This window comes from Natator depressus, chromosome 11, assembly GCF_965152275.1.
Source record: "Natator depressus isolate rNatDep1 chromosome 11, rNatDep2.hap1, whole genome shotgun sequence".
NCBI lineage: Eukaryota > Metazoa > Chordata > Testudines > Cheloniidae > Natator > Natator depressus.
The window spans coordinates 76,310,698-76,335,155 of NC_134244.1; the positions used below are offsets into that span (position 1 = coordinate 76,310,698).

Genomic DNA, 24,458 nt, shown 5'->3' on the forward strand with positions numbered 1-24,458 from the left:
GTGGGAAGGAAGACTGAGATGAGTATTTCTATTTTTAAACATTTTGGAGTCTCTCTGGTATTAAGCTGAATGGGAGCCATATCAACTAATAAGACTAAGATTTTTAGGCAAGGACTGTCTAATTTTCTTTACTTGTTAACATGGACTGAAGTTCTACTTGAAATTCCCAACCTATCTGAATAACATCTTTTTGCTGCTGGAAATTTCCAGTATAATTATTCTGGCATTCTAGTTTTTCCATAAAGTCAATTTACTATTGAATTTGACTTAAAAGGTATAACTTTTGCATTCCTTTGGAAGTAGTGAACCTTGATGGTTATTTTATATTCTTTCTTTGAATTTCATTTTTTAGATCCGCTCTACAGATGATGCTCACTCCGTCCAGGGATCAGAAAGGGCTTCATGGCAGCGAGAAAAAACTATTTTGCAGAATGCTTTGAAACAGGCAGAATCTGAGCTGGCTAAAGCTACTGTTGAAATTGAAAACAAGCCAATTATGGAAACTTCCAACCCAAAGGTAAAATGGATGTTGCAAAATATGATCAGAAATGCACTCTGGAGAGCAGTCAGGTTGCTAGACCCACGACCACAGAGAATTTGTACTGTAGTTTACCCATATTTTCATATACCTACAGATTTGTTGTGAAATGATGTTTGGAAACCGCTTTAAGATTCTCCTCAAAATGTGATGAGACACTTATTTTTACTATTATACATGTCTCAGAATTAACATGTGACACTTTTGCAAGATGGAATGATATTTCTTACATATGGTTGGATTGGATGCACATTGTAATTTTTTCAGGAAAAAACATCTTGAGCCTGACTTTGTAAGATAACAACAACATAAAAACGGCTATGCAGGGTCAGGCCAGTGGTCCATCTAGGCCAGTATCTGTCTTCCGACAGTGGCCAGTGCCAAGTGCTTCAGTGGGAATGAACAGAACAGGGCAATTATCTTCAGTCCCAGCTTCTGATAGTCAGAGGTTTAGGGAGACACAGAGCATGGGGTTGCATCCCTGACCATCTTGGCTAATAGCCATTGATAGACCTGTCCTCCATGAACTTATCTAATTATTTTTTAACCCAGTTGTACTTTTAGCCTTCACAGCTAAATCCTTCACACTGACAATGATTTCCACAAGTAGACTGTGCACTGTGTGAAGAAGTATTCCCTTTTGTTTGGTGTAAACCTGCTGCCTATTAATTTCATAGGGTGACCCCTGATTCTTGTGTTATGGGAAGGGGTAAATAACACTTCCTTATTCACAGTCTCCACGCTATTCATGATTTTATAGACCTCTCTCATAACTGCCGTTAGTCGTCTCTTTTCTAAGCTGAATGGTCCCAGTCTTTTTGATCTGTCTGGATGTGGAATTTATTCCATATCCCTAATCATTTTTGTTGCCCTTCTCTGTACTTTTTTCCAATTCTGATATATCTTTTTTGAGATGGGGGAGACCAGAACTGCTCACTGTATTTAAGGTGTGGACATACCTTGAATATACAAGCATGTTTGCAAGTATCTAATTTATTTATACAAATCCCATGACTTCTTGTTTAAATTAGGTATTTTGGGGCAAATGTGGCTATATAGGGTCATAACTGGCCAAATATGTTTGCACATCCTGGTTTAGTTCATGCAACTGTGGCATTTTTGTGCATAAATCTGCCATGCTTAAATGTGTGTATTCCATTGAACACACAGATTTTTCAGGATTAGACTTGTTAAATTATTTAGTGAGCGTCCCATTCCCCCAGCCAATGCATCATCATTTCCTATATTTTGTTCTGGAGTACTTTACAGAAATGTTTCTTTAAATAATTGTGACAGAGGGCTTGGAGGGCTGGGTGGCCTAGTGGCTGGAGCGCTTGCTTTCCAGCCCCCAGCTTGGTCAAGGTGCCTCAGTCTTTAAGGCTGCAGGGGAGCTAGGAGGAGCCAGGCCCCTCCCACTCCATCAGGTCTCAACTCAGGATCCTTTGGAAGTCAACCCCTGAGTAAGGGACCTACCAGTGGGGAGTCTACATCCACTGTCCGGGGCTACTTCCTACTGTTGTCCCTTCAGTTTGGGGAGTGGCCCCTATAATCCAAGTTGCAGTGGTGGCTTGTCTCTAGTAGTGACTCCTCATGGACTCTGGGTGGCATCCTGTTGCGGTACCAGGGCAGCTGTAAGGTATGACAGGGTCAGAACCTTTTTTCATCCGCTTCTGTCTTATGCCAGCTGCTCCTAGGCCTCTTCCTCAGTCTCTTCTGGCCAGGGAGATGGTGCTTGTTCCTTGGTGACTGCCTTGGCTGCAGGCTAGTGATCCTTCCCCTCAGGTAGGGATGCAGCTAGCTCCTCTTGAGTTAGTCTACTGTACAAGGATGATCATTTTTGTAACTGTTTTAGTCCTTTCTGTAAACTGAGACATGCAGGAGATTAATGTTGAATAAAATTGTTCGGTGAAAGACTGTGATACTTTGGCATCATTTTAATACTTGATGTGTGGAATTGAGATTTATGTTGTCTGAGCCCTGTTCAGATAGCTAATATCAAAGGTTTAATTGAAGTATGTGTATAGTTTTAACTAGGGCTGTCAATTAATCACACTTAACTCACACGATCCCTTTATCGTGAAAGTGTAACTTACAGATGAAGAATTTTTTTTATTACATAACTGCACTCAAAATCAAAACAATGGCAAACTTCAGAGCCTACAAATCCACTCAGTCCTACTTCTTGTTCAGCCAATCGCTAAGACAAACAAATTTGTTTACATTTATGGGAGATAATGCTGCCTGCTTCTTATTTACAGTGTCATCCGAAAGTGAGAACAGGTGTTCACATGGCACTTTTGTAGCTGGTGTTGTGAGGTATTTACATGCCAGATATGCTAAACATTTGTATGTCCCTTCATGCTTTGGCCATCATTCCAGAGGCAGTAGGACTGAGTGGGTCTTCACAAACGGGTGCAACTCTCGAACCAGCACCCCATGTGGTACCAGTGCCACAGTCTGCCCCAAATAGGGCAGACCTACCAGAGCCAGCCTCCAGAGCGCCTGAGGATCAGGAGGACCCAGTCCCACGGGCCTCATCATCCTCTTCAGTGGATGAGGCAGTGGCTGGCACCTCTGCCACCACACTCCCTGCGATGGACAATAGGGCGCACCAGGACCTTCTTAGGAGGGTGGCCCAAAACTAACCCCTCCAGGCTGAGGAGGTGTCAGAAGACTCAAACCCAGTGGTGGACATTCTTGCCCAGGAGGGTACCTCTAGGTTAGCCTTGCCCCTTACAAGACCATACAAAACACCACAAAGGTGCTATGGCAGACCACCTTTTTACCCACCCTCAGCCTGGAACATTAGTGGTGGATGCGGCGAACCACAAAGAGCGGCAGGGTCAACCAGGTCCCGTCTCAAAGTTGCGGGACGCTAAGAAGCTGGACCTTTTTGGCCGTAAAGTCAACTCGACCAGGGGGCTCCAGCTTCGCGTTGCTAATCAGCAAGCGGTCTCCATCGCGGACACTTTTCACTTCACATGGATGAGTCACGTGCTTTATGCATTCCTGCCCTGCCCTCTCATACACAGAGTCCTTCTCAAGGTCCGCCAGGACAGAGCTTCGTTGATCCTCATAGTGCCAGCGTGGCCCCGCTAGTGCAGGTTCACTACGTTGTTAAGCATATTGGTCGACAGACCAGTAACCCTTCCCTTATGCCCAGACCTTATCACTCAGGACTGCTGCAAGTTCCAACACCCCAACCTGGAGTCCCTCCACCTCACGGCGTGGAAACTCCATGGTTGAACCCGTTGGACCTCCAGTGTTCAGACTCAGTGAGAGAAGTTCTCCTGGGAGGTAGGAAACCTTCCACCCGAGCCACATATCTGGCAAAGAGGAAGCGGTTTTCTATTTGGTCCCTGCAGAAGGATATCCCACCGCAGCAAGCACCAATTCCCCCCGTTTTGGACTACTTACTGGACCTGAAACAACAAAGGCTGGCAATATCATCTATAAAAGTGCACTTGTCTGCCACCTCAGCCTCCCACCAGGGGCAGCGGGTAGATCAGTCTTTGGAAACCCCACGGTGGGCCGATTCCTCAAGGGCTTGGACAGGCTTTACCCCCATGTGCGGCAGCCCGTTCCCCAGTGGGACTTCAACTAGTCTTGTCCAGGCTCATGGGCCCTCCATTTGAGCCCAAGGCCACCTGCCCTCTCTCCTACCTCACTTGGAAGGTTGCCTTTCTGGTGCCTATAACATCAGCCAGAAAGGTGTCTGAGCTCAAAGAGTTTACCTCCAAGCCCCCCATACTGTCTTTTACAAAGACAAGGTTCAGCTGCGTCCTCACCCTGCGTTTCTACCCAAGGTGATCTCCCAGTTTCATGTGAATCAGCACATATTTTACCGGTCTTCTTCCCTAAGCCTCATGCCACTGGCAGAGAGTGGATGCTCCATTCCCTGGACATGAGGTGTGCCCTAGCCTTCTACATTGAATGCACAAAACCATTTCGTAAGTCTCCACAGCTCCTTACTGCAATCGCCGAAAGGATGAGAAGGCTTCCCATCTCATCCCAGCGCATTTTGTCGTGGATCACATCCTGCATTAGAACATGCTATGACCTGGCCAACGTTCCGTCCCTGCCATTGACGGCGCACTCCACGAGAGCTTAGGCTTCATCTGCAGCTTTCCTTGCACACGTCCCTGTTCGAGACATATGCAAGACGGCAACATGGTCTTCCATCCACACCTTCACGTCACACTATGGCATCACCCACCAAACAAGGGATGACACAGCATTCGGCAGGGCAGTCCTACAATCAGCTGAACTCCGACCCCTCCTCCAAAGAAACTGCTTGGGAGTCACATATTGGAATGGACATGAGCAAGCACTCGAAGAAGAAAAATGGTTACCTACCTCTCGTAACTGTTGTTCTTCGAGATGTGTTGCTCATGTCCATTCCAATAAGTGTGTACGCATGATTGTCGAAAGGATTTTCCCCTAGCGGTACACGTTGGGTCGACTGTGAAGCCCCCTGGAGTGGCGCCCTCATGGCGGTGTATATAGGACACTGCCGACCCGCCGCCTGCTCAGTCCCTTCTTGCCAGAAGACTCCGACAGAGGGGAGGCGGGTGGGATTTGGAATGGACATGAGCAACACATCTCGAAGAACAACAGTTACGAGAGGTAGGTAACCGGTTTTTCAACTTGCATGATCAAGAGATTGCACTACAGTACTTGTATTAGGTAAATTGAAAAATACTATTTATTTTGTTTTTTACAGTGCAAGTATTTGTAATCAAAGATAAATATAAAGTGAGCACTTTACACTTCGTATTCTGTGTTGTAATTGAAATCAATATATTTGAAAATGTAGAAAACATCCAAAAATATTTAAATAAATGGTATTCTGTTATTGTTTAATAGTGTGAATGATTGTGATTAATTTTTTAATCGCTTGACAGCCCTAGTTTTAACTAAATTTGTTACTTCATGCAATCCAGGTGGATTTTCAGGGAAGAGGCTGTTATGCTTGTTTGCTCTGTCTAAAGTAACTGTAACCAAAGATTAGAGAGGGGAAAAAAACCCTAGTTTTTTCCCATTTTTGTATTTTGTGCCTTCCATAGCACAGTGTTTAAAGTTAGTCCACTGTTTTCTCTTTAGAGCCAGTCAGTTTCCCCTATTGTTTGGCTCTTTCACATGTAACTTGGGAAGAAAAATCTTTAAAAACATTGTTAAACAATAGAAATTGGCTGGGGTAATATTTAAACTACTTAATATGTTTTTTGAAATTCACTAGATTTCAAATTGGTGGTATCCCTTTAAATCATATTCTAGAAAAACTAAACAGGTAGGTTTTACTTTACTTCATGAACATAGTTATCCTCTGCATAGATCTAATCTTAAATTTGAATCGAAGCATATATTTAATTAAAAAAGACAGAACCTCTTGAGAAGGAGTCAGAGAGTAGATGAAGTATATACCCATTGTTAGCAATGGACTCCATTTATTTTAACACAGTTTGAGACAGTTACCGCATCGAGACCCTTGACTTCTGGGGAAACCCAGGCTGCAGTTTTAAGTGGATACCCATAAAGAAGGTTAAAAAAGAAAAATCATCCTATTCCAAATTCAATTTGAATTCTCTTTGTTCATGATAAATATGATCGTACTTGCTGTAACAAAAGAACCCAAGATCTCTGCATCTCATATTTGTCAGGATATTAGGTAATTTTCATTAAATATAGAATTATTTTGCTGCTATATAAACTGCATTTATTGTTTACACTTTTGGAATCTTACAAGTTTTCAATTTTTAGGAAAAGCTTTGCAGTCACCTTTCAAAAGATGGTTAGTGATAGTTAGATAACATGTTCACAAGGCCATTCAAAAATACTCTTCCACGTATGTCTTCAATAAGAAAAGTTACTCTTGTTGCCAAGTCATTTAAGATACAAATTCCTCTGTAACTCTCAGGCTTCTCTGTGGTCTAAAAGCTGTCTGAGGGAGACACAAGCCTCTTGTCTGTCACAAGAACTTACCAACCATCCATGAATATTATGTATTCAGTGCATAGTTTCCTTTGAACTTCAGAAGCATCTATTAACCCCTTTGTGACAATTTTATCGTGATCAAGTTAGATTAACATTGAATCCAACATACATGCTCATTCACATTAACTAGTTAACACAAATCCTGTTCTAGAAGGTAAACAGTGAAACCATTTTCCCAGTGCCGGGTGTGAATACGGTGTTCAGAAGCTCACAAATATTAAGACAATTGGATTGTCCAAAATCAAATGCCTGTAAAGTTAGTTACATGAGGCCTTGTCCATGCTAGCAAATAGCTGCTGTTGTAGCTGCCCTCATATCAGCAATGTTGGAAGCACTAAAGGAGATGTCTTCTGGCAGCTGTTCTTAGAACCTTACTTGACAGGTCAAGTAACCCTGCAAAAATTCCTTGGTGTAGACAAGGCCTCATAGACAGGTAGAGGTATAGCAGCCTTACAAACCTTCATGTAAGGCTTCCATGCTGCCAGTATCACAAACACTGTTAATTTTCAGTAAATGGTCCATATTAGCAGGAGCTTCAGTAATGCAAATTTTAATTGGAAGTTTCATTTTCAAAAACATTATACAATTTCTTAAAAGTTTTAGAAGCAGTTCTTATTATATGGCCTTCCGCACAATTTTCCAAAGTAAAACCGCTTTAGCTAGCTTTTGTCAAGCCACGGAAAACAGGTTGTGGGAGAACTTGTGGGAGTAAACAGGTCTGGCTATACGACGAGTGTTCAGGCGTCCTTAATTAAATTTCAATGACTTGGGTTTTTTTCAGTTGCAGAAATTATACAGGAAGTATCTGCGAGCAGAGAGTTTTAGAAAGGCTCTCGTTTATCAGAAGAAATACCTTCTTCTACTTCTGGGTGGATTCCAGGATTGTGAGCAAGCAACGCTGTCGCTGATAGCTCGTATGGGAGTCTATCCTTCGCCTGCAGACCTGCAGGTCTCTGAATCACGTTCCCGTCCTTTTACCAAGTTCAGATCTGCAGTGAGAGTGGTCATTGCAGTATCAAGGTAAAAACAAACTCATAAAATAATGTTCCTGTTTTCCTTGTAAATGTTACAGCATCCACAATACATTCCCCAGATTTTTCATTTGTAGAACTGCTTAGTTGTAATTCCCTTACTCTGGAGTGAAAGATTTGTTCAACAGTTATTTCAAAGTGTTACTTAGACAATAATAGTGTGTTTAACCAATATGGCATGTTCAAGGCCAATGTGTTTCATATGTGCCTTATTAGAATACCTTAAAATATTGCTTCCTGAAAGCTGCATCTGTCTATTTTTATACTGCACCCAACCCCATAGTATCTGGTATCTGTATTCACATGTAGCACCTGTGAAGGAATGACCCATTCAGGCAATGTCCCCTCTGTCTGGGCTTACTGAGTGTATCCTAACCCAGAGGAGACTATTGTATCACCAGTCATTGGCCTGAAGTATTAATCCTTCCATCTGACCTCATTCATGCTTCATCAGCGATGAGTACATTCCTCTGAGTTCTGCCAACAAGTCTACTTTTCATCCGTCACGAAGCTTGTCACATTGATTTATCCACAAAGGATCAATCTGTAATAAGCAGATAATTTCAAAATGAAAAACCCAGCTCCCTATTGGTTGGAGGTCATTGAAATATAACTTTTTAAATTTAACAATAATTTTGTTCTAAATGTGGTTCCTCCTGAGTCTTTTTCCCGCACTTGGTAAAAGTGTGATTGGTTGAGGTTAATAATTGCTGATGTACTTTGTTATACCTGAGAGGGAAGCTTTCATGGCAACAGCAGCAGGATGACATGCAGGAGCAGGAAGCCAGTGACCAATCCTGCGGAGCATGAGGAGCTGCCCCAGGGCTCCCTACAGCCCCCAAAGGCTGCAGTATAGTGGAGGGCATCCTCCAACATCATGCATTCATAAGGGGTACGGAGGAAAGGTGCCACAAACCTTCTGCCCATGCTGAGCAGGGAGGGAGAAAGGGAAGGATCTGCTTCGCTCAGAGACAAAACAAAGGGAAGGCAGGAACTATTGAGGGGATTGGATGGTGTTCTTAGGGTGTTAAAATTGCATTACCCTATTTGTTCCTTTTCTTCCTGCCACATGAACAGTCTTTTGTGACTGGGTTTCTGTTACCAGGGACTTGCCTTTGCATATTGTATGTCACCAAACATGGCTTTTTTAAACATCTGAGACAGACACACACACAAAGGAGGAAGGGAGAAAATGTCAAATACATTAAAATGAAAAAGTAAATTAAGATTTCACTATAAGAAGCTTGTTTATGCTTTTGTTCCTTTTGTCTCCTCCTGCCCCGGTATAGAATCTTGAAAACCTTTGCGTGAAAGTCTCCTAATGGCATCTTATGTCTTCATAGGGAATATGTTAAGATAGGTTCCTCATCCTGTGCCTTAGTATTACACCTTTCTTGTTTGTGTTCACTGCATTCTGTTACAGCTGGCAGAGGGGGTGAAACTTAATAGGGTTTTTTTAATTGAGATAACTGTCGTTTCATAGAATCATAGAATATCAGGGTTGGAAGAGACCTCAGGAGGTCATCTAGTCCAGCCCCCTGCTCAAAGCAGGACCAATCCCCAACTAAATCATCCCGACCAGGGCTTTGTCAAGTCTGACCTTAAAAACCTCTAAGGAAGGAGATTCCACTACCTCCCTTGGTAACCCATTCCAGTGTTTCAGCACCTTCCTAGTGGAAAAGTTTTTCCTAATATCCAACCTAAACCTCCCCCACTGCAACATGAAATCCCCCCTTGTTCTTCTCTTCTGCAAACTAAATAATCTCAGTTCCCTCAGCCTCTCCTCATAAATCATGTGCTCCAGCCCCCTCATCATTTTTGTTGCCCTCCGCTGGACTCTCTCCAATTTATCCACATCCTTCTTGTAATGTGGGGCCCAAAACTGGACACAGTACTCTGGATGAGGCCTCACCAATACCAAATAGAGGGGAATGATTGTGTCCCTCAATCTGCTGGCAATGCTCCTACTTTACAGCCCAAAATGCTGTTAGCCTTTTTGGCAACAATGGCACACTGTTGACTCATATCCAGCTTCTCGTCCACTGTAACCCCTAGGTCCTTTTCTGAAGAACTGCTGCCTAGCCACTTGGTCCCTAGTCTGTAGCGGTGCATGGGATTCTTCCGTCCTAACTGCAGGACTCTGCACTTGTCCTTGTTGAACCTCATCAGATTTCTTTTGGCCCAATCCTCTAATTTGTCTAGGTCCCTCTGTATCCTATCCCTACCCTCCAGCGTATCTACCACTCCTCCCAGTTTAGTGTCATCTGCAAACTTGCTGAGGGTGCAGCCCACGCCATCCTCCAAATCATTTATGAAGATACTGAACAAAACCGGCCCAAGGACCGACCCTTGGGGCACTCTGTTTGATACTGGCTGCCAACTAGACATGGAGCCATTGATCACTATCTGTTGAGCCCGATGATCTAGCCAGCTTTCTATCCACCTTATAGTCCATTCATCCAGCCCACACTTCTTTAACCTGGTGGCAAGAATACTGTGGGAGACTATCAAAAGCTTTGCTAAAGTCAAGGGATGACATGTTTCTCTCAACTTGGTGCAATGTAGAGAGAAGCTCTGCTTTAAAACCAGTTTATAAATTCTGAATTTTCTTGTCTGACTCCATCAGCCGTTTAATAAATATCCGAAGGGCAGTTAACACAGTAAACTATTTGATAAGCCTATGCCCAGGAGACTTAAATTGAATATCTTTGTGCTCCCAGTTCCTTTCTGGGGTTGTTATTTATATTGCTTAAGATGTTCAAATCAGCAATAATGTTTAATATTTCAACTAAGTGAATTTTTGTTTTTCTGCTGTTTTTAATCCGTATACAAACTTTACATTATTTGCAAGGTTAAAGTTTTTGGTGAAAAAATGGCATAAAGTAAACAGAAAAGGGGCACAGGGAGAAAACATTTCTCACAGTATCGGACATAACCCAGGTGAGGATTTCTTTTGAACAAATAATTGTGGTTTATTAACATTTCTTTGCAATAGTACATGTCTTTATTAAGTAGTAACTAACAGACTTTAGTAGTGAAATGGTTTGATATTTTATCACAAAAAGCCGTTACAACGTCAGTTCCCCCAACTTAACGGTTGAGATCCCACTCACCATAGTTGGGGAATTCAGGATTTATCATTCCAGCAGCAGCTAATTGTTTCTGCTTGTGTAAGGGCACAGGCAGTGAGAATGAAAGGCATTTAAAGCTGAACAAAGGAAATTATCTTTCATACCATGCACAGTCACCCTGTGGGTGGAACTCATTGCCGCAAGATATCAGTAAGGCAGAGACTGGACGTGCACACAGATAACCGTATCCAGGGTTGTTACTGTAAATATTAAAAATAAAAAACAAAAGTTTTTGAATGACATGAGCTAGTTAATAGAGATTGGGAAAGGTCTTTCCCTGCTGGTAAGTGATTCCATAACTGCTTTCTGTGGGATTTCTTGAACCTTCCTCTAAAACAGCTGTTACTGACCACTATTAGAGATCAGATCCATTCTGGCAATTATGTTCCCATGCCTAATCTTATAGATGTGTTATGAGAACCACAGATTTTAATACATGGACTTGTGTATATAATATCTCAGATGTCATTTTTCATTAATTCATTGTTTTTAATAAAAAATTAGACTGCATATTGAACTAAATACCGATTTAACCAACAAAAAATATATAGTGCATTTTCCCGTTCCCGATGTACGTGGGACATTACTTTTCATTCTTTATACTATTTTTAACTTACTTATATCACTTTTATACCTCAACAAATATCTTTCAAGCTTTGTATTTCTCATTAAGGTCTAGGTACCTCCCAAATTTTAATCTTTAAAAAAAATAAACATGACTAATTTTGTTACCTCAATGCAAAACAACATCTCGGCAGTTTCCTTAAAAGCCAATTTTTGTGATTTGTTTTTCATGGTCAAATGGATCCGAGTGACTGAAATTTCTTGGACTCCTGTCTCCTCTCCCTCATCAAAAAAAAAAAAAAAAAAAAAAAAAAAGTGTGGATGTCTGTGTTGCTCGCTATCTATAGCATTATATCCATACGGTAGATACAGAGGAGAACAAGCATGAGATTTTAGAATTGATTGAAAGAAATATTTGGGATTAAAGGCTTGAAAATAGGAACAGGGAATGAAAGTGCCTCTGGTGTTATAATAAAATAGTCATGAAAAATGACTGTAGAAGGGAGACACAAGGTAGCTTTCAACACTGTGCATGTGCATGATTTGTCAGAGAGTTGTATGTGTGGAGTAGTTATATTACTACAAACGTTAAAATGTTGGCCTTTTCGAATACTGTCAAAAACAATTGTTCAAAATACGGACTCAGCCTTTGACTTGAAAACCAAAATAAACGTTGTTTTGCTATCATTCGCTAGTTTTGTTCCATATTGTGGCTCTCTGTGCATAATTTCATTGTTGACTATTACTTGTTTAATACAGTTTCTGGTGCTAGAACAGAAGTTTTAAGACAGCAGCAGTTCCCAAGTGTTAATGTAAACTCCCCTCCTACCCGAGATATTGGATCGTGCCACAGAACCAGTTCTGCTAGATTTGTGAGCCACTCACCGAAATCCTCTTACTGGTTACATAACAGGTACCTAGTGTATAACATAATGTATTGTATTTGTTCTGCCAGATCGTAGTCTTTCATAAGAATATAACCTATTGTTGGGAGATTAGGTGAACAAGAATGGAAATTTGATTCTTTACGTTTATTAAATGTATTACATTTGTCTCATGATGCTCAACATAGTTGAATTTCCAATTTGTTTTGAATGGTTTTAAACACAGTATGTGCTTGGTTTCTTGGTCTGAGATATTTTGCTTAATGAAATCTAATGATGTTATTTTGTCAAAACAAAGTACTTCTAATGTTTGTGTTCATGATCCCTCCCTACAGAGGCAATTTTTGATTATTTGTGTCTCACAAATTGAAGTTTATTACCATGTCGTCACAGAAGCAAGTTCAATAATCTTGTGTGAAAGGCATGTGTTAGTTGAGATGGCTATGCCACAATGTTATGATGCTTCATTAGTAACAAACATCTGCAGGCTTCAGGTGTGTGTATCTGGGGAAGTGCAAGGGGGGGAGGGTGCGCTCACCTCCAACTTAGCAGTTTTTTTCAATATTAGGGAGGAGTGGCCAAATCCCAGTGTCCCAAAGGGGGTCTTAGATACCAAGGGAGAGATTCTGCGCTGTACCCCTAAGAGGCGCATCACAGAATTTGCAGCACTCCGACTCTGCTCTCCCCACCACTTCTCAGAGCAAAAGATTTAGCACCTGAGCTGCCTTCTACAGCTGTTTCCTGCCAACTGCTTCCACTAGGCGGCTACCTCTTAGGGCTTTTCACTACCAGGGAGATCCATGCTGCTGCAATTGATGCAGTGGGTGTCAATTTAGTGGGTCTAGTGAAGATCCGCTAAATCAACGGCAGAGCACTCTCCTGTCGACTCTGGTACTTCAGCTCCCCTAGAAGAGTAAGGTAAGTCCACGGGAGAGTGTTTCCTGTTAACATAGCGCAGTGAAGACACTGCGGTAGGTCGATCTAAGTTATTCACGTAGCTGGAGTAGTGTAACTTAGGTCAGCTTACCCTGGTAGTGTAGACAAGGCCTTAGATATCAGCAGGGTTGAGACTCCTAGGTTTCCAGCCCTTAACAAGGATATTACTTTCTTTCACACTCCATTCCAAATATTACACCACGCATCCTCATTCATCACATTGTTACACAGAATGGGGCTGAGACATACAGCAACAGTTTTTGAAATTCCAGTTTCCCTTGCACTGAATTATTAACTACATGAGGACATTTAGGCTGGCCTTAGCTGTGTGTATATTGCAGTGCGGTGTAGCCATGTTGGTCCCAGGCTATTAGAGAGAGAGAGTGGGTGAGGTAGTATCTCATTGGACCAACTTCTGCTGATGAAACAGACAGGCTTTCAAGCTACACAAAGTTCTTCTTTAGCACCTGAAGAAGAGCTCTGTGTAGTTTGAAAACTTGTCACTTTCTCCAACAGAAGTTGATCAGTAAAAGATACCGCTTCACTCACCACCTCTGCGTGTATATTGTGAGCTTTACAAAGGAAGAAGCTTAATTTTTCTTTTTTTTCTTTTTAAGATTACATCCATCCACAAGTTCAGCTTCGGAGAAGTCACTAGTGTCTACTCAAGACCCCGAACGGTCATTAACTGAATACATCCATCGCTTAGAGGTTATCCAGCAGAGATTAGGAGGTGCACAAACAGGTAAAATGAACCTCATCATCCCTCAGGCTTTTCTAAAGTCTCGTATTCTTTTTTCAAAAGCCTTCTACATATTGTCCTTAATAGTCACAAAATGTGAAGAACATTTTAAAAAGAAACAACTTTGCATTTGTCATGGTGGGAGGGGAGATTAAAATGTGCATCTTTGAAGGGAAGTTTTGCTGCTTTCATGGATTGTATCTTAAAAGATTCAAAGCATGACACTTCGACAAATGATTTCTTAACTGGAGCTGTTCAAAGATAAAAGTTCTTCTTTTCTGTCATCTTATACTGTCAGACATTAAGCATGTAAGAGGAGGGTTTAAATTGAAGTTGCTTCATTCCCACTAGCTCTCTAAAAAGCTATACAGATAGTTGGGTAGGGAATGGAATAGTCGAATATGCTTAAGAATTCTAAAATTTTTCCATCTAGATTCAGGACAAAAAGTCAATCCTGAAAATATTCATGAACGGAAACTTTTTTTTGGTTCAGTTTTCTATTTCAACCATTTTTCTTTTTAACCTCAGTCTAAATAGCTTAAATTTCTAAACAAAAAGTTATTTTGAATTGGAAAACCCAGGACTTGCTATCATGTAATTTACCAGTTATTAGAAGCTAAATAATGTCACTCTGTGTTTGATATTAACTGTATATAATGGCTCCTATCTTTAGTGACGTGGTCATTTTAATATCAGCTTCTAATTCCGAGTTTTGCAAAGCACTTTCAGGAGGCCGATTAAGAGGAAAAAAATTATTATACTTGAAGGTGATGTATTTTATATATTGAGGGTGAAATCCTGGCCTCATTGAAGTCAATGGGAGTTTGACATTGACTTCAGTCGGGCCAGGATTTCAACCAGAGCTTGTTGCCATGAATTTGAAAAACTGTGGTTTTCATAATTATTGAAACTCCTGGTAGCAGAATAGGTAATCCAGATATCATAGAATCATAGAATATCAGGGTTGGAAGAGACCTCAGGAGGTCATCTAGTCCAACCCCCTGCTCAAAGCAGGACCAGTCCCCAATTTTTGCCCCAGATCCCTAAATGGCCCCCTCAAGGATTGAACTCACAACCCTGGGTTTAGCAGGCCAATGCTCAAACCACTGAGATATCCCTCCCCCATATGTTGTGATAGAAACTTGATAGTACCTCACAGAACCAAATATTTTGTTTAACAGTTTACTACCGAACCTTGGCAAAATCAGTGACATTTTTCAGAAAAGTGGCTATCATTGGAAGAAGGCTCAGAAATGCTGCTTTAATTATTAATCACACTTTTAGTTTATGTGGGACATAGTTTGAAAAGGTCACAGCAAAATCTCTCAATGTTGTGAATAAAATGGTTTCTAGTTTCCAGTAAACTTTAACATGTACACTTCAGCCCAGAGAGATCACACTTCGTTGCTGGTAAAAGGTATCAGATTAGGACCAGACAGTCAAGCTCATTGCTGCTTGTGAAAGGAACCTAGTCTTGAATCCAGGTCTCCAGGTTAGTAGGCCATTTAGTCCCTTGTATGTATTGTTCCTAAGTGGATTGTGGAAGAGATCACCTCTTTCAACAAAGCCAACATGAAATTCATAGTGGTAAGCAAACATCACCACAGAAAGTAATGCACAACTGTACTGTGACAATTGGTAATGTAAATACTAGTAGGTTGCCAGTATTCATTGGTTGTTTTATTTAAATTTAGGAAACACTCCAGGACCACCTCACCAGAGAAACATAAAGTAATCAGAGCATTTCTCAGACCTGTGACCGAAAACCCCAGGTTGCTGCTTGCTTCTGAAGTGGATGCTTTTGTATTCTCGTGTATCCAATTACTAGGAAATCCAACACTTACGTGCAGTTGAATAAAGGGGTTTGAGTCTATGCAATGTTTTTGCATCAGATTTTTATGTAACCGGTTTATTAAATTTTAGTACATTTACACTTTTAGAGGAAGTCTCTATTCACTCACAACGTTTTACATACTTATGTGGAATAACTGTTAACCTTAACAGCTTAAGTGTGCCTGCAGCATTGTACTGGAAGCCACAAAGTGTCTTTTTTATGTTTATTTTTCTAAAGTGTATAGCCGGATTCCTTGTAAAAAGTTATTAAAATGACATTTTATTAGCGAATTCTTACTATGTATTGGTTTTGGTTCCTACACTGTGTATCTAATTGCTGCTCTTACTATAAAGCTGCTCAAGATTTTCATGTGCAAGTAAGGTCAATAATATCAACTAAACAGTTACATATGCATCAGTAAGAAGCACTCATGTATAAATCTTGTGATTATATTCTGAAAATTTTGGATTGACATGTTGGGTTTTCAAACACTGAAAGTAACTCCTGTCCTGATCCTCTCACCAACCACCACCACTATGTGAAGCCATCATCTTTTGAGTTCCACGTGGAATAGAGATTGGCTGTTTGAGTGAGTTAGTTTAGAAGCTTCTTTCCTGCCTATCCTTGCTGTGGGAAAGGATGGAGGTATGATATCAAATGCGGGGGAATGCGGTGGACATAATATACCTGGGCTTTAGCAAGGCTTTTGAGACAGTCCTACATGACATTCTGATGATTAAACTGGAGAAATGCTGGCTTGCTGGAACTACCATTAAGTGGCTACATAATTGGTTAAACAACTGTAAAAAATGAATAATTATTAATGGAATTATGTCAGATTGGAGGGAGGTCTCAAGTGGGGCTCCACAGGGATCTGTTCTGGGTCTGGCGTTTAACATCTTTATTAATGTTATATAGAGATGAAATTCGCAGATGACACAAAGCTGCAGGAGCAGGGCGGGTGGGTGTTTACAAACACTTTGGAGTACAGAGCTAAGAGTCAGAGGGATCTTGATAAATTGGAGAAGTGGGCTGTAGATGATAAAATGAAGAAAAACCAAATGCACAAATACAGAATGGGGGATAACTGGCTTGGCAGTAGCACTGCTGAGAAGGATCTGGGAGTTGTGGTGTCAGTAGTGTCCGCAAAAAAAGCAAATGCAGTTTTAGGTTGCGTTAACAGAGGCATAGCATGCAAGTCACTGGAGGTGATAGTAACCCCTCTGCTCGGTTGTGGTTAGGCTTCCACTGTAGTACTGTTTCCAATTTTGGTCACCAATGCATAGGAAGGATGTAGAGAAACTGGAAAGGATCCAGAAGAGGCAAGCAACAAAGATGATCAAAGGGATGGAATGCAAGCCATCTGAGCAAAGGCTGAAGGAACTGGGTATGTTTAGTTTAGAAAAGAGGAGATTAAGGGGGGGACATGATAGCAGTCTTCAAATACTTGAAAGTCTGCCAAAAAGCAGATAGAGAAAAGTTCTCTTGCCACAAAGGGCAGGACAAGAGGCAATGGGTTCAAATTAAGCAAAACAGATTTAGATTAAATCTCAGGAAAAACTTCCTAACTGAACAGTAGGACCATGGAACAGACTGCCTAGGGAGATCATCAGGGAAGCTCCTTCTCTGGAGGCTTTCAAAAGGAGGCTGGATTGCCATCTGTCTTGGAAGGTTTAGCCCACTGGTTCTCAATCATTCCAGACTACTATACCACTTTCAGGAGTCCGATTTGTCTTGCATACCCCCAAGTTTCACTTCGCTTACAAACTACTTGCTTACAAAATCAGACACAAAAATACAGAAGTGTCACAGCATACTGTTACTGAAAAATTGCTTACTGTCTCATTTTACCATATAATATAAATATTGAACTTGCATTTCAGGGGGTGGTATATAGAGCGGCGTGAACAAGTCAGTGTAGGAAATTTTGAGTTTGAACTGCTTTTGCTCGTGGTTTTCATGCAGCCTCTTGTAACACTCGGCACATCTCTAGATGAGCTGACGCGTCCCCTGGAAGATCTCCGAGTACCCCCTCGGGCTACAGGCACCCCTGGGTGAGACCCCTGGTTTAGGCACAGCGCCTCCTGCCAGGGGCTTAAACTAGCGGACCCTGAGGCTCCCTCCTCACCCTAGGAGTTAGGAGAGAGCCCCCCCCCCCCCCCCCGGGCCGGGACACGTGGGCGCCTGCGGGGCCGAATGCGGTTCGCGATCGGTTACATTATCCCGGTCACCGTCTGGATGCGGCCGCCGGAGCCGACCCGTCGGGCTGCCCGGCCTTTAGCCGTCCTGCCCCGGGCGGGCGGGGGCTGCTCCGGCGGGGAGGCCGCGCCCCCAGCACCACCGCGGGGCGGGAATCACTGCGGTTCGACCGCTTCCGGCCCCGCGCCGGGAGACTACACTTCCCGGCATCCTCTCCGCTCCCTGCCGCCGGCGTAGCCGCCGTCCAGGCGCGGGGCAGCCTGGGAGATGTAGTCCGCCCGCCCCGCCCCTCCCGGATCAGTGCCCGAGCCCCACCCCTTTCCTTCCCGGAGCCCCGCCCCCGGCTCGCGGCCCCGCCCCCTGCGCAGTGCACGCGTCGGTGGCTGCGGCAGCGGCCGCGCGGCGCGGGGCGGGGAGTGGCCGGCGCGGCGCCTGTCTGGGCCGGGGGTCCCCTGAGGCGGCGGCGGCGGCGGCGGCGGGCGGGGGCTCGCGCCAGCCGGACATGGCCGCGGAGCGCGGGGGCTGCTCCCTGGAGGCGGTGCCGCTGCCGCCCGAGGTGCGCGAGAGCCTGGCCGAGCTGGAGCTGGAGCTGTCGGAAGGTGAGAGGCGGCGGCGGGAGAGGTCCCGGGGGGGGTGCGGTGCGAGCCCCGCTCCTGCGGCCCGGGCGGGGGGTCCTGGGCTGAGCGGCGCCCGCTGGGGCGGGGCAGCGGCCTCAGCTCAGGCTCCCGGGGGGTGCGGCGGCCGGGGGGCCCCGGCTCCTTTGGGCGGCTGCGCTCGGGCCCGCAGAGCTGCCGCGCGATCCCCGGCGCGTCCCGCTCCCCGCGGTGCGGGGCCGCCGCCGCCACAGGCCTCGCGCGGGGCCCGGGTGCTGAGGAGAGCCCGGGAGAGCCCGCGGCGCTCGCCGGACCCGTTCCTGCCTTCGTGACTTGTGTGCGCCCCCCCCCCCCCCCGGCCCCCTTTCTCCGCCCGCGTAGGAGGAGATCCGCCTCGGTCCCTTCCCGACCCTGGCTTTGGGTCGTTTCTACCGTCTACACGGCGACGCTTCGCGAAGCGCCCCGCAGCTGTGTGCTATGGGAGCGCCTCGCGCCCGCCCGGCGCTGGGTCCGGTTCTGCCTCGCGCTTGGACGCGCCGGCCCGGTGTCGGACATTTTACACCGTAATCTGATGTGCAGTTATTTTGACTTTAAACGGGAAAGTGACTCTCCGTCAGCTCTGGGTGGCCTGAGGCTAGTTACGCTCCCTCAGCCGCGCCGTGCAGTGGGAGAGCCGGGTCCCGGGCGATGCGCCTCGCGCTGGAACTCCTCTCCCGCTTCGCCCCGAGCGAGCCCCCACGCCCCTCTGCCTCCCCAGCGGCCCTCTCAGAGCGTGCTAACGTTTGTTTTCTTCCTAGTTTCTTGGCTAGAATACTGCCTGGGATCCTGGGCAGTGGGAAGGTGCTGGGATTCTGCTCAGGGGCTCCAGCGTGGTCTTCTGGACCAGCCTTTAGCTAATAGGGCGTCTAATAGATTAGAAGCCGCTTCCCCCCTCACTCGATTCTTGGTGCGGGAAGGGGGAAAGACCCTCTTCTCTCTCCCTCTGTACCTGAGAGCCTCCAGGGAGGGAGTGATGTCTGCCCTGCTGTTCCAGCCAAAGCTGCTTGCTGTAAAATGCTCCACCTCCTGACTGCTGTGCAGCGTGTGTGTGGGGGGCGGTGGTGGGCTCTTAGTTGCCCGGCAGTTAGGAGGGGGTGTGTATATGAGGACGAAGGGTTCTGTTCTGCCCTACCCCCTCTCTTGGGTCCTTCACCGTGAATTGCCTCAGGTGCTGCCTCTGGTTCTCGCTGCAGTTTTCCAGAGCAGCACCAGCCCCTGTGAGTTGCACAGCTGGGTTTCTGAGCAGCAGGGCTGAATTGATCATTTTCCTTCTGCTAAGCCTTGATGTAGTTATGAGCAACAGCAGAGGTTCTCGAGTGATCTGCTTGCTGGAGACTTGGGAAGAAAACACTGCATTAGTTCATTTTTGGAAGGTTTTTTTTTTATAACTATAATAAGTTGGAAGACTGAGTAGAAGTAGGGATCCTGGTGTCTTGGGCCAAGAAGGCGTTCCAGTTTTTCTGGAGCGTTTATAGCTTTAAAAGGTTTTTTGTCTACACACCTGTTCAGCTAAGAAGTGTTAAAAGTATGTGAAGCAGAGAGCCTTGCTGTTTTTACAAGAGGAAGTAGTATAACCTATTAACTTGGACTGAATGCATTGTGCATTCTTTTAAATTGCCATTAGAAAGTTTGGTAAAATTGTAATTCTTTTAATTTTGCATGTGTTTTTGTTATCTTCTTTGTGATATGAGTCACCTCTCTGCTCGAAGCCATGTCTACACTAGGGCTTTTGATCCACTGGTGTACCTACCTTGGTATAGTTGCACAGGGGCCAACTTATGGTATAGACATGGTGCCCTGGGGTAAGCATGACTGCAAGGTGATGGATAAGCTACACTGGGTATTGGAGTAGCTACGTTGGTGGCAGAACTTCAATCTGGAGTCGGCCTAGGACTTCGGAGACCTGGGTTCGGTTTTTGGCTCTGCCACAGGTTTCCTGTGTGACCTTAGGCAAGTCATTTGATCTTTCTGTGCCTTGTTTCACCATCTGTAAAATGGGTATAATACTTCCTTTCCTACAGCCTTTATTTTGTCTGTTTAGATTGAAAGCTCTTAAGGGCAGGAAGGGTCTGTATTATGTATTTCTATAGCACCTAGTACAATTGGGCTCTGATACCAATTGGGGTATCTATGTGCTACTGCAGTGGTTCTCAAACCTTTTTTTTTGCGGACCACTTGAAAATTGCTGACGGTCTCAGTGGACCGCTTAATGATCTTTCCAAATGTTTTTTGTACCATTAGCTAACTATTGTAAAGTGCTTTGGATAAAAGCGCTATATAAAAAAACCTTAATAATAATAAATGTATTTTTGTTCTACAAATAAAAGCACACAACTCATATTTTAATATCAGTAGTCTTACCTTTCTAAAGTGATGGATGTGCCCTCTCTCCCCTGCCGCAGCAGCCCCTGAGCGGAGGTTGGGAAGGATGCGGGTCTCTCCCCTGCTGCGGCAGCCCCTGAGCTGGGGCTGGGAAGGACGGCCGTCTCTCCCTGGCAGCCACACCCTGGAGCTGGGGAAAGTTGCCTCTTTCTCTGTCCGCTGCAGCCCTGCACAAGATGGGTGGCCCTTCATTCTCTTGTGTGGCCGCCCAGGTGCACACCTTAGAGGGAACTATCCGTGACCCACCTCAATGGAGTGGTCCGCAGAGCACAGTTTGAGAACCTCTGTGCAACTGTAATACAAATAATTACTATCATCAATCTCTTAACTTATTTCTCCTTCAAACTCAGCTATGGCAAGACATTAATTTTAACTTGTCTAAAATTGATACAATTTTCTTGTTTTACACCTCTGTAGTTGTGAAGACTTTCATTGTGATCGGTGTTTGTGGAAAATGTCTGGTTATCAGCTCCTGCTCTTTTACTGAGTATAGATGTCACATTCACTATCCTGTTGAATGGTGATGATTTGCAGATCTGTTGTATGCTGTGGGGCAATATGACAGTAGTACAGTCATAAACATTACATGTTAAGTACATTTAACTGAGAGTTGTCAGTTAGCCACAATTTTTTATACAACGTATTCCAGTATAGCAGGTACAGTAGAACCTCAGAGTTAGACACCTCGGGAATGGAGGTTGTCCGTAACTCTGAAATGTTCGTAGCTCTGAGCAAAGCATAATTCAGGCTCCAAATCATAGAATATCAGGGTTGGAAGGTACCTCGGGAGGTCATCTAGTCCAATCCCCTGCTCAAAGCAGGTTAATCCCCAAGTAAATCAGATCCAGCAGCTGACACTCCAGGCCTGGATTCAGCAGCTGCTGGGCTCCCTACTCAGCCCCGGTTTGCAAGCTTGTCCCTCTCCTGGAAGGTGGGGGTGTGTGTGTGTGTAAACAGCTTGTCCCCCTCCCGGTGCGGGGAGGGGGAATGAGGGGTGAAAGCTGCGCAGACCCCTGCTCTGCTGGCTCTGGCTGCCTGGGGCTGGTAATCCCAGCATCTTGCTGTAAGTGGTTGCCCTGGGGGTAGGGTGGGGACGGGCAGCCCAGATGTACCTACCTTTAAGATGCAAGACAGGCACATTACAGTACTTGCTTTTAAAAAAAAAATCTCTGCTGCTGCCTGGCTGGTTACTTCCAGGTCCCCGTGGTGCCCGGTTGACTGGTCAGTCTGTAACTCTGGTGTTCGTATCTTTGAGGTTCTACTGTATGAATATGGTCTGAAAATACTCTTTTAATCTTTTTGCAGTACTTTCATCATTGGAAAGATGCTGAACCTAAGCAGTTTAATGTAACACTTCCCTAAGTTAACACCTGCTTTTCATTTATTAAGAATAGCTAGGCTTGGCAAAATTCAATTTTTATTTTATCATTTCGATGGACAATGTGGTGTTTATTTCTAAGCATTTTAAAATGTTTATTGATTTTAAATATTAAGTTGCCCAAAGTTATGGGTTTTAAGCATTGTTTTTATTTTTATCAATTTAAATTTTCTTAGTTGTGGGAAATTAGAGAGGGCGTCAGACGATAATGTAATGACAGTAGACGTGGATATTCAAAAAGTTAAGGCTCCATAACGGTTAAATCACAAATTGTCAACTTCACATATCACAACATACAAAGAAAGTATCCTTAAATCAAACTCTTAAGTTCTCAAGCAGCATTTTTCTTTTTCCCTATCTGGTCATTTCAATTATCATCAGTGGAACAGTTTCTTCGTCTGTGTGTGTTTATGGTGAAATCAACATTTACTGATAAAAACCGAATCCTTCAAACCTTCAAAATAGTTGTCAGTAGTTTCTTGAATGTATATGTAGTTAACTCCTACAGCCTCGTCTGGTTTACGTACATCATAATTGACACCTGTAAAAATTAATTCTAGAATTGATTTCATAAGAAAAAGACAGTCAGTGGTTGGTTGAATATGGAATATTTGGTTTATTTTTTAAAATAGAAAAGACTGCACTTTGTAGATGTTACAATATTATTTGAATTGTGACCATTGTACTGACAGCATGAGAACAGTGATTAGAGATGGAAGTACAGGGCACGGTTATACAAAATGAGGTAACACATTTGTAATCAAATGATTTAATTTTGCTTACATAACCTACTAAGCTGGTATGCTTGATTTTGTAGCTGCACTTACTAAATTAGTATTACAAAGTGGAGCTGTGTTGGCTTCTGTTCTGAAATACCTAACAAAAATAGGACAGTGACTGTTAAAATTGAGTCCTCTTATATTACGTACCACTTAACATTTAAAAAGTCACAAATAGGAATTATACATAATGCTATTTTTCACTCATTTATGGTGGAATGAAATTACACATTTTTTTCCCAGAAAAAGTTCATATATTTATGTATTTCCTCTTGATTGGCTATAACATTTATTTAATCAATTTCATATGAAGGTGGCTCAACAAATCAGATTTTCTCCTGTTTTTCAACAAGACATTACTACAATGGGTGCTGTGGAAATGCTGATAACTTTAAAGGTGTGGAGAGAAAAGAAAGGAGACTAATAACATCACTATTAAGTGTTTGTCCATTAAAAGGCCACTCTAAATAGGTAAATTACATCTTATATGCAAAAGTTAAATAAAACTCACCTCCAGGAACCTCCTGCGGCTGTAGGAAGCTCTGCAGTTGCTTCCTTCAGAGTCCAGAAGTAAGGGTGACAATCCCGCGACCTCCCTACAACAGGTTTGCAACACCCCCTGTCCCACAATCCTCTTTTGGGTCAGGACCCCCACGGTTACAGCACCCTGGAATTTCAGATTTAAACATCTGAAAATGTGAAATTTACCAATTTTCAAATCCTATGCCCATGAAATTGACTGTAGTGGACTGTGAATTTGGTAGGGTCCTACTTATAAGATTCTAATAACATTTTAAGACTGACACTTAACTTCTCCTTTCTGTGGAATAATGGTAGGTGAACTGCAAAGCAAAAATTTCACTAAGTTGCTTCTTTGTGATGTGTCAAGATTTTGTATTTAAACCCTTTTCTCCACTTGTGTTACAAATATCAGGATTACCAGATCCAAACTTCCTCTCTATTCTGGAGAACCTTGTCAAGCCATTCTGAGGACAGGAATAGTGTAAGTTGTTCTGCAGTTCCCTTTTTCACCAACTGAGGGGAGTGGGAGTGTGGATTTTAGACTGTAAAACTGGACATCTTTCAGCCTCAGTTATGACCAGGGAGAAGGAGATGCAGCTAGGGTTTGGGCCTTGGATGTCATTATTCACGTCCTCCAAAGATTTTGTCAGTCATTCAGCAAAAAGGGGGAAAGGAGGCCTTGATAATCTTGATAGTTACATTTTTTTAAAGATCAAGGCTATTTTTATGTACTGTAAAACAGCACTAAAGAGTACAAAACAATTTTTTGTTTTTGCTCTGAAATTCACTTTTAAAGCCCTCTGCCGGAGGTGCCGAATCTGTTGGGATTATGTAGAACGTTTAAAAAATATTTTAAAAAACTAGTGGAGGTTGATGAAATTTTGTTTCTTGTTGGGTTTTTAATACAAACAG

At 43.5% G+C, this 24,458-nt stretch overlaps 2 protein-coding genes across 7 annotated transcripts in view; both read left to right on the plus strand.

Moving 5' to 3' along the window:
- Nucleotides 1–15,918, plus strand: part of PCNT (pericentrin) — a 243,826-nt gene extending 227,908 nt beyond the window's left edge. For both annotated transcript variants that reach the window (XM_074968199.1, XM_074968200.1), the window contains 6 exons: nucleotides 353–517; nucleotides 7,314–7,552; nucleotides 10,415–10,503; nucleotides 12,018–12,171; nucleotides 13,696–13,823; nucleotides 15,515–15,918. In XM_074968199.1, coding sequence (XP_074824300.1) covers nucleotides 353–517; nucleotides 7,314–7,552; nucleotides 10,415–10,503; nucleotides 12,018–12,171; nucleotides 13,696–13,823; nucleotides 15,515–15,555 — 816 coding nt within the window. In that variant the 3' untranslated portion in view covers nucleotides 15,556–15,918. The remainder of the gene's footprint in view (nucleotides 1–352; nucleotides 518–7,313; nucleotides 7,553–10,414; nucleotides 10,504–12,017; nucleotides 12,172–13,695; nucleotides 13,824–15,514) is intronic.
- A 2,415-nt stretch (nucleotides 15,919–18,333) lies between these two features.
- The window catches only part of DIP2A (disco interacting protein 2 homolog A), a 254,159-nt gene continuing 248,034 nt past the window's right edge, over nucleotides 18,334–24,458 (plus strand). For all 5 annotated transcript variants that reach the window (XM_074968204.1, XM_074968206.1, XM_074968205.1 and 2 more), the window contains exon 1: nucleotides 18,334–18,452. In XM_074968204.1, the coding sequence (XP_074824305.1) occupies nucleotides 18,356–18,452 (97 nt within the window). In that variant the 5' untranslated portion in view covers nucleotides 18,334–18,355. The remainder of the gene's footprint in view (nucleotides 18,453–24,458) is intronic.